At 42.3% G+C, this 16,746-nt stretch overlaps 1 protein-coding gene across 3 annotated transcripts in view; it reads right to left on the bottom strand.

The window, feature by feature from the left end:
* Positions 1 to 16,746, bottom strand: part of CD36 (CD36 molecule) — a 56,707-nt gene that overhangs the window by 11,292 nt on the left and 28,669 nt on the right. For all 3 annotated transcript variants that reach the window (XM_054017388.1, XM_054017373.1, XM_054017379.1), the window contains exons 3-10: positions 16,458 to 16,615; positions 14,461 to 14,605; positions 12,491 to 12,670; positions 10,915 to 11,006; positions 8,424 to 8,470; positions 4,030 to 4,099; positions 1,270 to 1,457; positions 333 to 451 (exon numbers count right to left, since the gene is read on the bottom strand). In XM_054017388.1, coding sequence (XP_053873363.1) covers positions 333 to 451; positions 1,270 to 1,457; positions 4,030 to 4,099; positions 8,424 to 8,470; positions 10,915 to 11,006; positions 12,491 to 12,670; positions 14,461 to 14,605; positions 16,458 to 16,615 — 999 coding nt within the window. The remainder of the gene's footprint in view (positions 1 to 332; positions 452 to 1,269; positions 1,458 to 4,029; positions 4,100 to 8,423; positions 8,471 to 10,914; positions 11,007 to 12,490; positions 12,671 to 14,460; positions 14,606 to 16,457; positions 16,616 to 16,746) is intronic.

Below are 16,746 nucleotides of genomic sequence, written 5' to 3' on the forward strand. Positions count from 1 at the left end.
AACAGACTCTTTGAACCAATTCTCTCCGAATGTTGATGATCCGTAGAAAATGGACTCTCTGCATAGTTTTGTAAAAACCAAAACCTGACTGAGATTTTGCCAACCCATACTGACCCCAATCTGTCAACTATAGGGATGAGTCAAAATTAACACTTTTATGTGAGCTACCAAACTTTGGAGGTCAGAATAAGATTTGATGGGGTTCTGCAAAACCCAAACACCAAAATATGGGCTCCTCCGATTATATCTGAAGTGAATCAGTATTATAACTACACTGCAAAGCAATACTGTGCATGGTTATCAAGAAATAAATACTATAAATGTTGGCTTACAGGCTCTACATCTAAAAAGGTCTCGTGTTCATCCTTATTTGCACTCAATCCTTCAATATTCTCGGACACATCTTCACTTGCATACAGAAAATGGGGAAGTGTAATATACACTGGTTTTCCTATTATAAAAAGACAAGCAAAATTGGAAAGTCAAGTCTTAGTGTGGTTTCTCTTATTGAAGTACCTCACCTGAGGACATTTTATTGATTTATATATAAATAAATATCTATGATATGCACACAAATATACACATTCATTATGAAGATTTGCTAAACCTAAAGCAGAGAGAGATTCTATAGGGCTTACAATCCTATTGGTATGTAAATAATTTGCATGAGTAAAATTAATTGCTATTAAAATTACAGCATATGGGCCAAATTCCCAGTTGTAAGTTTACTCCAGTGGAACTACACTGAGTTAAACAGCTGCTGCTCTTATCCTATATATGCACATATAGTTATCACACCATGTATATGAGATCTCATAGACACAGGAACTGTGAGTATCCAAAGCTTTTATGCAGTGGATGAAGCTCCTTTTATTCTTCCCCCCACAGAGACAAGGGATAATTTAGCCCTGAATGTGTAAATGGTATTAAAAGTTCCATCTCTTTTTCTCTTCCTTATGGCTCTCTCATATTTTTACCATCAAAGCTAGATATATAGCCCCATCACCACAGTCTCTGAGCATTTCTGAAGCATTCATAAATTTATCTTCACAACATCTCATGAAGGTAAAGAAGTATTCAAATCTCTGTTTAAGGAATCGATGTTTCAGAGACATTAAATTATGTGCCCAGGGTCACACAGGAAATCTGTGGCAGAGTCAGGAATTGAATCCAAGTCTCTTGACTCACAGTCTAGTACCTTAACCACAAAACCATCCTTTCCCCCAGACCAAATGGCTTGTTTGGATTAGTGACATTTTACTACTCTACCTTCTTTGCAGGCGCTAATGTCCAGGGCTCCAGATGCTGTGCAATTCTTTGACAGAACAGTTTCTGTGCAGAAGCATTTATTTTCTGGAGTTTCAAGAGGAGATGCAAATGCTGCACGAGGAACTGAAAAACGATACAGGGGGATTTCCTTCACAATCTGCTCACTGTCAAATATGCCATAGATAGATCTGAATATAAAAGAGAAATGTATCATTTGTCTCTAGTTTATATTGTATTTACAGGTGTTTTGGTTGCTAATACACATTCATGTCTGATGCATTATAGAGACGTCCTACCTTTCTCATTTTTTAAATGATAAAGTGCCCTTGGCAGCTCCTCGGATGATTCCAGGCTCCCTTAGCCCTGGATTAGCAGTTGTGGAACTGCCCAGACCATGAACAAGAGTACATGACATTTCCAGAAAAGAGACACAGGCAGTGGTGACTTTATAAATCTCAAGAAAAACTTCCTAACTCTAAGAACAATAGGACAATGCGACAAACTGCCAAGGGAAGTCACGGAACCTCCTTCACCGGAGGTTTTCAAAAGGAGGCTGGATAGCCAGCTGCCTTGGATGGTTTAGATACAACATATCCTGCCTCTTGGCAGGGTATTAGACTAGATGACCTTTGCAGTCTCTTCTAACCCTGTGGTTCTATGATTCTATTATATAAAATACAGAAACATAGACAAAAATATACAGTTAAGAGTAAATGTAAACAACTCCTTCCCAGGCACAGATCTACAGCGCCTGTGGTGATGGAATGTTTTAAGTCTTTCAGAGTGGTTTCTTCCCGGCTATATACTAGAAAAGTTTTAATGGTATTACTATGTCAGAGGTGTGGTTTTCTTTTAATGATATAGTGATACCAGTATATGCCCTAGTGTGGACATAGATCTACCAGTATAAAGGTGCCTTACACTCGTATAACTTATTTCACTTGGCAAACTGGAATAAGATATACTGGTATAAACCCTTTTATACTGATATAGCTGCATCCATACTTGGGGGTGGGGGAAGGTGTTACTGATGTAGTTAAAGTGGCAAAACATTCTAGTGTAGACAAGCCATTAGAAGAAAGCAGTGTTTTGAGTGTTGCCATGTCCCATATTATGGCAAGCATTGCCTTCCCTGACTGCTGAGACTAGGTCAGAATTTAGGGAGACCAGTGTGGTACTACTAGAAAGATGCAACTATGATTACTTGATCTGAGAACCAAAGAACCAGACAAGGTCTGTCTGCGTCCAACAGCCTGAATGATGAAACAGTTTCTCTCTTCTTCACCAGGTACATGCTGTGATTGGCAGATTTCAGTTTTGGGGTCCAAGCTGCTCCATGATAAGAATTTGATTTATAAACCTTGATCCTTTTTAATGCAACTTTTAAAATAAATGATGCATTTTAAAGAAGAAAAAGCTCATTCCCGGCACTGAAAATCAAAGTTGAGCCTGCAAATGTGTCACCTGGAAGAATTAAACTTCTGTTTCCTTGAAATCTATTGAGCAGTATTTGTAATTATCCCACTGGAGTATTCAGGGACATTGTATGGCAAAACAGAAAAGACAGACTGAAAAGAAAAAATGCAAGGAGATTCATTATTTTTTTATTAATTATTTATATATTTGGGGTAATATATATCATATTCTGAGAGAAAGCAGTTTGGTGTATTTAGCTATGAATGGTGAAATACACACCAGTACAGATGACCTGTGCATCAGTTAAGCTCCACATAAGCCCGCAAAATAATGTTTAAATACCTCGTGCTAGCCCTATGCACATGGGTGAATTATATTCTTAGCCTTGGTCTACACTGGGGGAAGATCGATCTAAGTTACGCAACTTCAGCTATGTGAATAACGTAGCTGAAGTCAACGTACATAGATCGACTTACCGTGGTGTCTTCATCACAGTGAGTCGACTGCTGCTGCTCCCCCGTCGACTCTGCCTGCACCTCTTGCCGAGCTGGAGTACAGGAGTCGATGGGAGAGCGCTTGGGGGTTGATTTATCATGTCTAGACTAGACACGATAAATCAATCCCCGCTGGATCGATCACTGCCCACTGATCCGGCTGGTAATGAAGACAGACCCTTAGGGAATGACTGAACAGCAAGCAGCAACCAATGGCAGTGAGTCTCAGAGCTTGGGTCTGTAGACGGGCTCACAGGACTCACGCTATGATGCTAAAAATAGCTGTGTAGACCTTTTGAGCTGGAGCTTGGGCTCTGACACCGAGGGTGGTGGGTTTCTGAGCCTGAGCTCCAGCCTGAGCCTAAGTATCTACACTGCTATTTTTAGCACTGTAGCGCAAGCCCAAGTCTGTAGACCCAGGCTCTGAGACTCACTGCCATGGCTGCTGCTTGTCGTGTAAATGCACCCTATAGGCCAAGTTCTGCAACCCTAATACTGAGTACTACTTGTGTGAATAGTCCCTTTGAACTCAATGGGCCTGAGTCTCCTCTCACATCTACCACTGTAATTCTATGATCCTGAATTACACCAGTGCAAAGGATCAGAGACACAGAGGCATTGCAACTACTCATACAACTAAGCGTGACAGAATCAGACTTTAAGTAGCCAATCATGAACACAGCAGATTCACATGGTTAAAACCAAAGGTTTGTTTATTGAGTTGCTTCAATGACCCAAGACCAAGCAGAGCAGTTTCAGCAGCTGTCTTAAATAGTTTTTCAAAGAACATGATTTTTGGTGAGCACACATAGGAATATGTGCACGATATGGATCTCTCCAAGTATCCTACCTGCAAATATCGGAGGAAAAGAAGCGCAGGATCTGGTCCTTCTTTACGAAAGGAGGAAATGATGCACCATCTATGGATGAAATAAAATAAGAGCTTAAATGTAATTCCACTTTTATGACATGAGATCATTGATAATGCCACATTCAGCTATGGTCTTTTCCATACATTTCTGACAAGGAAAGACAAATCTAGTGCTTGTGCACACAAAGATTTATGCAAGGCATTGGCCAAGTCTTGTTTTCTATTATAAGTCTAATTTTGGAACCCCGTCTGAAGTCCCTAATAAGTCCTTTAATCTTAAATTTGGCATATAAAGTCTGTGGTGAGCAGGCAATATCTTTAACACATATGAGGGCATGTGCCATAGAAGATACGGGGCACAAAAAAGTATTGATTCTGACTCCCTGCTGTCTAGTAGAGTCAGCTCCAGGATTTTTGTGGCTAGGTTTGAGAACTGATTTTCAGAGATGAACATCCTGTTGACTAGAATTATGGCGCTTGGCGCTTATAAACATCATATCCTTAGGCTTTCGAACTTGTGTTTCTAACTACATATTGACTTAATATCACCTCCACCATGCCACTGAAGATGGCTCCTGCCCAGCAGGATGCTGTAACAAACCGATAACCAGTTCATTCTCTGGATCCTGTAACAGCTTCTATTTAGGTTTTATACAGCACCCATCACAGAGTTATAAATGTTTCTCTGGTATCTCTGCATCCTCAGCCTAGATGACAGGAGCAAGGAGACTCTCTTACAGACCATCACTCGACCACTGTTAGCAGAAGGGGCTTTTCTCATACAAGCCTAGATTCCATCCAACCACATAGATTCATAGATTCTAGGCCTGGAAGGGACCTCGAGAGGTCATCGAGTCCAGTCCCCTGCCCTCATGGCAGGACCAATTACTGTCTAGACCATCCCTGATAGACATTTATCTAACCTACTCTTAAATATCTCCAGAGATGGAGATTCCACAACCTCTCTAGGCAATTTATTCCAGTGTTTAACCACCCTGACAGTTAGGAACTTTTTCCTAATGTCCAACCTAAACCGCCCTTGCTGCAGTTTAAGCCCATTGCTTCTTGTTCTATCCTTAGAGGCTAAGGTGAACAAAGTTTTCTCCCTCCTCCTTATGACACCCTTTTAGATACCTGAAAACTGCTATCGTTTCCCCTCTCAGTCTTCTCTTTTCCAAACTAAACAAACCCAATTCTTTCAGCCTTCCTTCATAGATCATGTTCTCAAGACCTTTAATCATTCTTGTTGTTCTTCTCTGGACCCTCTCCAATTTCTCCACATCTTTCTTGAAATGCGGTGCCCAGAACTGGACACAATACTCCAGTTGAGGCCTAACCAGCGCAGAGTAGAGCAGAAGAATGACTTCTCGTGTCTTGCTCACAACACAGCTGTTAATACATCCCAGAATCATGTTTGCTTTTTTTGTAACAGCATCACACTGTTGACTCATATTTAGCTTGTGGTCCACTATAACCCCTAGATCCCGTTCTACCGTACTCTTTCCTAGACAGTCTCTTCCCATTCTGTATGTGTGAATCATAGAATCATAGAATATCAGGGTTGGAAGGGACCTCAAGAGGTCATCTAGTCCAACCCCCTGTTCAAAGCAGGACCAATTCCCAACTAAATCATCCCAGCCAGGGCTTTGTCAAGTCGGGCCTTAAAAACCTCCAAGGAAAGAGACTCCACCACCTCCCTAGGTAACGCATTCCAGTGCTTCACCACACTCCTAGTGAAATAGTGTTTCCTAATATCCAACCTGGACCTCCCCCACTGCAACTTGAGACCATTGCTCCTTGTTCTGTCATCTGCCACCACTGAGAACAGCCGAGCTCCCTCCTCTTTGGAACCCCCCTTCAGGTACTTGAAGGCTGCTATCAAATCCCCCCTCATTCTTCTCTTCTGGAGACTAAACAATCCCAGTTCCCTCAGCCTCTCCTCATAAGTCATGTGCTCCAGACCCCTAATCATTTTTGTTGCCCTCCGCTGGACTCTTTCCAATTTTTCCACATCCTTCTTGTAGTGTAGGGCCCAAAACTGGACACGGTACTCCAGATGAGGCCTCACCAATGTCGAATAAAGGGGAACGATCATGTTCCTCAATCTGCTGGCAATGCCCCTACTTATACAGCCCAAAATGCCGTTAGCCTTCTTGGCAACAAGAGCACACTGTTGACTTATATCCAACTTCTTGTCCACTGTGACCCCTAGGTCCTTTTCTGCAGAACTGCTACCTAGCCATTCGGTCCCTAGTCTGTAGCAGTGCATGGGATTCTTCCGTCCTAAGTGCAGGACTCTGCACTTGTCCTTGTTGAACCTCATCAGGTTTTTTTTGGCCCAATCCTCTAATTTGTCTAGGTCCCTCTGTATCCGATCCCTACCCTCTAGTGTATCTACCACGCCTCCTAGTTTAGTGTCATCTGCAAACTTGCTGAGAGTGCAACTGATTGTTCCTTCCTAAGTGGAGCACTTTGCATTTGTCTTTGTTAAACTTCATCCTGTTTACCTCAGATCATTTCTCCAATTTGTCCAGATCATTTTGAATTATGACCCTGTCCTCCAGCACATGTCTGTGTGCTATTCCTAAATCCTGACAGCCTAGGAAATGGGTCAGCAAAACCTGACTCACTTTCAAATCCTTGGATGCGAATGTTGCCTATGATGTTTAATTTAGTTATCTAAACACTTCATTTTATCTAGTAAGGGAAAACAGCTCCACTGCGTGATATGAAAGTCCACAAGAGAAGGAGGAATTCTTGCCATACAGAACTCTGATTTGCAGTTGGCCTAGCTGAACCTAGTGCTTGTTGTGACAACAAACTGAATATCCAATAAACACTGAGTGGGATCACACAGTGACTAATAGTCATCTCTGGAGGCTGCTAATTTTACTATTAAAAATCTTCTGTTCTTTTGCTAGGGCACTGGGAATTTAAAAGACAAATATAGAGTCCTTTGACAGTTTAATGCAAGCAAGCCTTCCTCTTTAAACCTGTTACCACAGTTACATTTCATTCTAGGATTAACAACCATAAAAGAGACAAAGAAAAAGAATTAGAACAGGCACAATAGGTTCAACTCCATCTCTGGCTACAAAACACTTTCCTTCATTCTCCATCCATATCCTCTCAGATACAATACCTGACTAAGAAGCAGCTCTCACAGGTGCTGACAGGATTTTAGGGTCCTGTTTAATTCTCCAAGGTCATAATCTCTCTTGAACAGCCATTATGAATGTATATGTAAAATCCTTTTTATTCATCAAGCATGGGTTGATTAACTTCAGTTTATACCACACCAGAGCCACTGAATCCATTTACCAGAGAATGCATATAGTGTCCAGTCTGCAAGCCTGGTTTCACCATGGCAAGGAAGGAAGAGCAAAATAAAGGCAGAGAATGGGAGAAAGGTTCAAGTCAAAGACGAAAGAGATGAAAAAAAGTCCCAGAAGCTAAGAATACTGCTTAACAAATAATCACTAGCACCAACTGCAATAAAAAATCAATCCTTCTTGACTCAGCCTCCATAAGAAACTTAAGCACTAGTAAGGTGTTATCATACCTGAATCACATGTGTGCTTTACTGTAAAAAGAATGCTCTATACTAGCTAGCACTGTACAGTACAAATAAACTTGCTTGTTTTCACACTCTCTGGCTTAAGACTATTGGGAAGAGACTTCAGGTACACGTAACATGCAAGATAAACTGTTCAAAGTTTGTTGTGTCCCTTTGTATTATTGCGAGCGTGTAGTCCCATGGGATTAATTTCTTGGCCCTCTGCTCCTTCCTATCTATTTTCTCCCTTTTGGTCATCTTGGTCTATCTTTAATCTTAGCTATTGCTTTTACAATGACAATGGTAATACAACTGTACATGCATTTTGACACCTCCATGTCCACCCTTGCTACTTGTTTTGACCAAATGAATTTGTGGCTTCATCTGAACTTCCTTCATCTAAGTGCTTCAAAGAGAGAAACATTAGACATATCCTCCAATGTAACACTGTATCGTCTGTCACCACTCTTTGCTCAGACCCCCATTTGCCACTACTGTCCATGTCTATAACACTTTTACTATTGCAACAGCCTTCTCTATGGCTTCCACAAGCCCAGGCCACCAGACTGCAGCATCTGCAGTATAATACTTTCTCCAGTATAGTTTTTCCGTGAGTGCATTACTTAACTCTTTGTAGCATTTTGGGACCCGGATTGTATTCAGATATTACACAAAAAGAAATCTGATCTGCATTACACCGTGCACACAATTAAAAGGGAAAAGACTGCTGGAATCTTTTCTGCGGCCCATGGTGCTTTCACTAAGATGGGAATTCTCTTATGAACAGAGAGAGAGAGAGAGAGAGAGGCAGGCTCACCTGTTCCATTGACCATGTCACACTGGCCAGCCCACATGGAAAGAGTGCTTTAACGAAAAACAAAAACAGTTCCTGGTCATACCACATGCCATGTATTGTTTAATGTAATCTATTTCATTACCCAATTAGCTACATAGGCCCTGCTATGTAGTTGCAATCACTCACTGCTGAAGCAGGGCCTATGTAACTTAACGGGGTTGCTTTCAATATAGAGAAGTCCCCTCCTTGATGCCGGGGGTTGTGGTTTTGGTTTTTAGTTCAGATGCAGAATGTTTCAGAGTGAATCACTTCACTTGCTCTTCTCATCGAGGTTTTGGGCCTGAAACGCCTCAGTTACACCATTATAGCCCCACTGACTTTGCTGTAACTATTCATGATGTAAGTGCAAGGAGAAGTGGGCTCTGAATTTGTTTTCCTTTGCATGCTGTTTCCTTTCATCTGAAATAAATATAATCTAAACTGAAATGTGCACATTTTAATCTTTGCAAATGGGGAAACATAATGAAGAAATCTGAGATTTCTGGTTAAAAAGAAAAGCATAAAAGGCTCAATGGCCACTTATGGAAATAAGAATCCCAATTTAATGAAATGGAAGTCTTTGAAGTGTAGGTCCAAAAGTTTCAACAGTATTTTTATTTACATGCTTATTTTATTTACATTTACATTTGAATCCCTCTGTTTCCTAACACTGGCAGGGTATTTGATAGCATATAGAGACTTGTCTTAAACAGAGATCAGGTGAGATGGAATATATGGACTTAAACATGTGCTTCATAAATATTCACTACCAAAAACAAAGTTTCTAGATGAAAAATATAAACAATATCTATGAAAACAAATGGAATGGAAAATCTCTGAATTTCCACACAACTTGAACAATCCTTCCACTGGTTGTTCTTCTTGTAACTCCCTGTGAGAAGGCCTGACAGATCATATTGTTTTGAGGATAAAGGGATAATAAAGATTGCTGTTAGATACAAAATCCCTGTACCTTCTGAGAAATGTCTCCTGTGACAGTGCATTAGAGCAGTATTTAGATGTATGGAAGTGGACAGAATTCCAGGGCCGCCCAGAGGATTCAGGGGGCCTGGGGTCTTCGGCCCCCGCTGCCGAATTGCCACCAAAGACCCGGCACTTTGGCCGCAGGCCCCAGAGCGGAAGGACCCCACGCTGCCGAATTGCCGCCGAAGACCTGGAGCGGAAGAAGCTCCGGGTGCCCAGGCCCCGCAAGAGTTTTCCGGGGCCCCCGGAGCGAGTGAAGGACCCTGCTCCGGGGCCCCCGAAAAACTCTCATGGGGGCCCCTGGGGCAAATTGCCCCACTTGCCCCCCTCCCCCCCCCGGACGGCCCTGCAGAATTCACAATACACCTACCCCAATGTAACGCAACCGGATATAACATGAATTTGGATATAACGCGGTAAAGCAGTGCTCCGGGAGGGCAGGGCTGCGCACTCTGGTGGATCAAAGCAAGTTCGATATAACGCGGTTTCACCTATAACATGGTAAGATTTTTTGGCTCCCAAGGACAGCGTTATATCGAGGTAGAGGTATAGTTACAATTGACTTTTCCAGACCAGGCAATTCACAAGGATCAGCAGATTAATCTGCCCCCACCCCAAATTTCCTTTCCCAGGTTTGTTTTATATTGTAATGGATGGTTATCACTGTCTGGTCTGGTGTTGCCAGGGCCGGCTCTACGGTTTTTGCCTCCCCAAGCAGCACGCCGAATTGCCACCGCGGACAGCGGGGGCAGTCCGTGTGCCGTTAAGGCGGCATGCACATTTCCGCGGCGGCGGCAATTCGGTGGCAGCTTCTGTCTTCAGCCGGAAGACAGAAGCCCATGTGCCGTGGGCAGCTAAACATAGAAGTTGCCACCGAATTGCACCCCCATGGAAATGCGCATGCCGCCCTAACGGCACACGGACTGCCCCCGCCGTCCGCGGCGGCAATTCGGCGCGCTGCTATGGCGGCAAAAACACACAGACAGCCGCCCCTTGCAGATTGCCACCCCAAGCACCTGCTTGGAATGCTGGTGCCTGGACCCGCCCTGGGTGTTGCTATGACTTTCTAACTTTAATGGCTCCACAATAAAGTAGTCACTCATTCAATGCATTGAAAAAGGTGCAAGAATAGAAAGCAGTGGCAATTTCTTTTGGTATTTTTATCTGGCCAAACTGTATTCAATCATATCCTCTGAAACCAGTGGCATAGGGAAGGGGATTAAAGGGATCCAAACACTTGCAAGGGAAAACAGCAGCAACTCATTAGATTACACTATCCATAACTCCCTGAAATTCAAGGCCATAATGGACCCATGGTGGGCTAAAAGAGAGACTATGGTTTTGCTGATCCTAGACCTGATCCAGCATTCGTTGAAGTAAATGAGTCTTTCAATTGACTACAGCGGGCTCTGAATCAGGCCATAATGTCTTGTATAGAGTCACGCATAGAAAATATGCACATTTCTCTTATCAGCAATACTTATGGTACCTTTTGTTTTTATAGGATTGAATTATTGCAGTTTTGCTTATGTCATCTTTCCCATTAAAGACTCTGTACAGTCCGTCAGATGTGCCATTATACTGCAAAAGACACAAGAACAGGGAACAACAGTTTAGTTTTACTGCTCCCAGGACTTTTAGCAAGGTCATATATGAATAATTGTCCTTTATGTTCTTATCTTCTATGAACTTTATGCTCTTCTTCACTGCGCAAACATCAGGTGTGGGTTTTTGTTCTCATATATTTTGGAGTTACGGTTGGGATGGAGATTTTGATGATTGGAATCACCTATTTGTTAATGCTAATAGCAAACAGAAACTAAGCACCTGATTCAGGAAAACACTTAAGCATGTGCTAAACTTGATATACACTAATAGTTCCATCGGGACTTAACTTGCCTCAGTTTAAGCACCTGAATTAAGTGCTTTGCTAAATCAGGGCCTAAAGGGTCAGACCCTGCCCCCAGTGAATAGGTGCACTAGTGTGGAGAGACAGTATAAAGTATTTCTTCTTATCTAAGCAGCAGCTGGGAAAGATTCCAACTAAGTGCTAGAGGAATGACTAGGAAGGTGGATCTCTACCCATATCTGTGGGTGCCAGATAGATAGATACCCAGCCAGCTAGTACAAATTTTGCTGTCTGCTGTACATGCTGGCTGGGTATCTATCTTTCTCTCTGTTGCCTCATAGTAGAGGAGCAGACAAATACATAGTAATTCCCAAAGGGATTCTAGCGACAGGACACTTTCTCCAACTCCAGCCACCTACACACTTATCCTTGAAATGTTTGGATGGCTTAGACCTATGCCACTCTGCCTCATTGCCCCTCTCCTCCCACCCATGACTGTGCCACGCTGTAGCAAAACAGAAGAGAGCACATTCTGCTGATTTTATCAGGTACAAGAATGCCCCTGAGAAGCTCTCTTCCCCCACTTCCAAACCATCATCATCATCGGCTCCATTCGTGAAACAGAGTCCACACACACATGGAGTCTTGCAGAGTCCCTATGACTCCAGTAGGACTCTATAAAGAAGCAGGGTTCAGGTGTGGGGGTATTTTTGCAGGATCAGGATTATATGGAACAGGGTTGATGCTCTCCAGTCACTTCCATTGATTATGGCCATTTCTTTCCTCCTTTTGCTTCCCAAGAGAGAATGTCGATATCTGTGAATAGGGGGACATATTAAGGTATGTCTATACTGAGTTTTAAACCCCCCGGCAGCGCATCTCAGAGGAAAGGTCTACTGAATTGGGATCGCACTATGATGATGAAAACAGCAGCGTAGACATTGTGACTCTGGCTGCAGCCTGGGCTCTGAAACCCACGCCCCTTCCTGGGTGTCAGACCCTGACCTCCAGGTCAAGCCCAAGCGTCTACACATTTTTGCAATCTAGCACAAGGCCCCCAAGCTTAAATTTTACAGACCCAGGCTCTGAGATTCACAGCCGCAGGTTTTAAAAGGCAATGCAGACTTACCTTTAGGTGCTATCTCCCTAACTGCCATTGTCAAGTTGTCCAACAGAACATTCACCACAGGTATTTCTCCTCACAGATTTTACTTACAGGGTAGAAGACACCAATTGTTCGATCCACAGGAAATAGTACTTTCTTTAAGAATGGGTCTTCATAGCCCCAAAGAATTTCTTTCACACTTCTGGTTTGTAGCATGAGCGATTTAGATGACTTGATCCATGTATTTAGCAATATCTGTACAAAAGAGTTTTGATACATGGCAGGTGCGGCCTGCAATAATAATAACAACAGTTAGTATGATCTGGCAGACACTTTCAGTGCCAAAGAAGATGTATTCATTATTATTATTTATATATGTACTGGGGGACAGATTTAGCTGGGACTAATAAGTGAAATGTCTATGAAATGGAGTAAGGGGAGAAAGGGCCTTCCCTAACCCTCTGTGCAGCCTGTCCAGAGTGCAAGTTAAGACGTGAGGCATAAGAGCAAGCTGTTAGGGTCACTGCTCCCACACTGCAAGAAAGCGGGTGGGACGGGTGCACAGAGGGTCTGGGACTGGGCAGAGCTTTCAAATTAGCATGTGCTTTGTGGAATTAGGGCCTTGATATGAATTTAGGTGCTTAACATTGTGCATACAGGTTCGAAAATACTAGCCTTGCTTAATATTGCTAAAGCACTTGGATGCTCTCAATTGAAAGGAGCTACGTTTATTTAATTTAGAATTAGAGATGGTTTAAAAAAAACACAAATTTGTCACACACACCCAAAAATTGTCTCCTTTTGGTCAATAAACATTGAAATTCAAACATTTTCAAATGCAAAATGTAATCATGCTGTTACTAGCATTATAATTAAAGTAGCTCCTCAAGGTGCCAAACAGCATGAAGGCCTCTTTTTTTAAGTGCTGAATAAAGACTTAGCGAGAGAGTCCCTCATAGTTTGCATAGACAAGATAGACAAAGGGTGGGGAAAACAGGGTGTTGTTATTCTCATTGTACAGATGGGGAACTGAAGCACAGAGAAATCAAGCACAGGTCACATAGACAGTCTGTGGAAAAGTTGGAAATTAAACCCACACCTTGAGAGTCCCAGTTCAGTGCCTTAACTACAGGACTATCATTCAACTCCAGATTCTTCCTCTCTGTATTGCACAGCATCAAGCATACTAGTGTTTGTAATAATAATAATAATTAATAAATGATAGTTGTTTTAATAAGGGGCCGTTTCATAGCATCAGTTTTAAAGCAGTTCTGCTTAAAATCTGGAGATACAAGATAATAATGCAAAGTATTTGTCTTAACTCAAGATAATTCAGCAACAAAGCCAAGCACCAATACAAATATGCAAAGCCAATTGTTCTAATGATATGGAAATACACAAATAATTCAGGCAGACAAAAACAAGTCTAGTACCACTCTACCGATCAGGTCCCAGGCTTCTTGGACAATGTACTTTTTCTTAAACGGACTGTGATCTCAACAGGACTGATTAGCTCAGGGGACAGTATCCCATTGGCACTAATTGGCACCATTGTTAGCCATTGTAGTAGGGAGGCCAGGTATAGAAAAAGCATGGGATTTGTTCCAGCCTCTGCCTTCAGAGCAGGGTTGAGGAGACTGCCAGAACAGTGTGTAAAACCCACAATGCACTGCTTGCACTGTATCTTGGATAGAGAGGGAATTCCAGTCTCCAAGATAATCAGTTTAATTTCACATTAAAACTGAACAATAAACTCCTCTTGTCCTATGTAGATAAATCCCACGTGAAAGGTTTTGCTGCTGCCTTTGTGTTTTGTCGACACTAATTGGTCCCTGGGCCTGATTTGCATTTACTCTAAGAGCACGGTGTAAAGAGTATAAAGGAGCCTTAAATTACATGTAATATATTCCCACTTTCAAGCTGCTTTGACACTGCCAGAGTGGTGCAAAGAATCGAGCCCCCTGTGTTTTAAGTCAATGGAGCCCACCCTGCAGTTTTGTTATTAGCTATAACTTCTCTCCTCTTGCCCTTAATCCTTCAATACCCAGGCTGGGATATTATTGTTTCTTTTCTTTACTTACAACAACAGCGAGATTGATGCAGGTAAAGGTGTCATTTTCGGACCCAACTGACATATCAGGCTCGAAACGAGCAACATTTGGCAGCATATAGGACACGGTGTAGTCAGGATGTTGAGTGATATTTTCTTTGGGTAAATATCGCATCCTTAAAATACAAAAAAAAAAAAACATAGTTTAACATTGATTTTAGAGCCATATGGCTCACTGGGCATGACTAGAGCTGGTTTCTCTTGTTTGAAACATTGCTGAAAAGTTTTCCTGAGGAATTTCAAAACTTTATCAAGAAAAATTTGCACCATTTTCCAACCAGCTCTAACTGTGACAGGGGAAAGATTGTAAATATGTCCCTTTTTGGGAACATCTGCACCACAGTCAGAGGTGTGATGGCAGCATGTGTAGATATAACAATGCTGTCTTTAATCTTGGTAGCTCGGGTACCAAAAGTAGAGAAGACATGGCAGCACAGGCTTCGTTGTGGACTAGCAGCCTGAGTAAGCACCCATGGTCCCAGGTAGGCTTGTACAGCTCTCACTGAAGCTGATGCTGTACCAGCTTCACTGCTATTGGTAGCTGTGCTAGCTAGATTTAAGCTAGCTCGGGTATACCTCCATGTGCTGCACTCAGACACCCCAGTTGCATTGTATATACAGACTTAGAATTCCAGGAGTATCTGTGAAAATACTATGTTTCTTGTGAAATATTTTTGCCTCTTCAGTAATTTCTTCAATGCATGATTAGATAGTCCCTCCACACACACACACACACACACACACACACATACACACTATCTGGATGGCAACAATATTATTACACAGCTCTTCAAGTTTTGATCTGAATTAGTTGGAGTTCATCATATCATACATTGTTCAGGTTCTCTGATTGGATGAGCCTCTCTCATGTGTTCAGGGAGGTCAGTAGAAGCTATTATGATTTGTTTTCCTAGGCCATTATGTTGGAAAGTGAGAGATTGTGTCCCCAGAAGACACTGAGGTGGAAGAGGCCTGTTGCCTGTAGTGAATTGGACATAACGACGTGACTAAAGGTTAGAGTGACCAGAGGGCAAGTGTGAAAAATCAGGATAGGGGGTGGGGGGGGAATAGGCGCCTATATAAGAAAAAGCCCCCAAAATCGGGACTGTCCCTATAAAATCGGGACATCTGTTCACCCTACTTAAGTTAATTATGTACTTACATGCTTTGCTGAATAGGGATGAGTGGCTGAATCTGGGCCTTGGTAAACAAACTTGGGGAAGGGAATATTTTGGTGGTTTGAGTTTTGCAGACTACATTAACAGTACTTGTGAACCTTCAGGGCCAACATTTAACTACAGATGCAACCGCGTTGCCAACTTTCTCAATTTTATTGTGAGTCTCGGCATAATTGATGCTATGAAGATGTGAGACTCCCAGTGGGCTTTTTTTTTTAAGGAAAGTTTCTAGCCCTGATGGTTGCAGAGAAAAGCATGGAAATGGGACCCTAAAGATTCACAGGAGACAAATAAAAATATATATATTTTTTAATTTCTTATGATTTTTAAGCCAATCTCATGATTTTAGTGGTCCCTATTCTGGATATGCTTGGGGTTGATAATACTACAACAGGTACATCGACAAAATGTGGATGCCCCTATTGTGCCTATAAATGCCCGAATGCTTTCAGGCCTTGATCCAACATGCCTAATCGCCAGGCTAGATCGGGGCATCAAGCAAGCTTTCCCACATGAAAATCATATTAATTTGCATTTCACTTCTTATTTATATGTGCCTTTACCCAATTTGCGCACATGAATGCAATGTGGTTGTGTGTGTGTGACTCTCGCCTGCTGAAGACCAGGGTCTGTCGATGTTATATGTGCAGTGGGTCTATGGAGATTTTAAGGCATACCTGTTATGTCTGTAGCTCTTTCTCATGAACAGTGTATCATTCAGAAGAGCTTTCAGTAACTTTTACAATACTCCTAATACGACATACAACATATTTTGAAAGCGTTTGCCTACCTGTATGTGTAAGGTCCAATTTGTTTGAGTATTGGCCGTGATCCATTCATCACTTCCTGTGGATTTTGCACATCATAGAACCAAAACTGCCTGTAAACAGGACTCCCTGGCACAACCCAGTTTTCATAAGCTATTGTACCATTTTCGATGACATCTTCCTGCAAGCACAGCAAAACTGAAATTAACCATAGCAAAATTGTTGCTCTGAGCACTCCAGGATAGAGAGGAATGATGTTAGGACAGTAGCCTAGGACACGGGTATTGAACCCCACCTTCCCTACTCTGCTTC

Source organism: Malaclemys terrapin, chromosome 1 (genome assembly GCF_027887155.1).
Source record: "Malaclemys terrapin pileata isolate rMalTer1 chromosome 1, rMalTer1.hap1, whole genome shotgun sequence".
Classification (NCBI taxonomy): domain Eukaryota; kingdom Metazoa; phylum Chordata; order Testudines; family Emydidae; genus Malaclemys; species Malaclemys terrapin.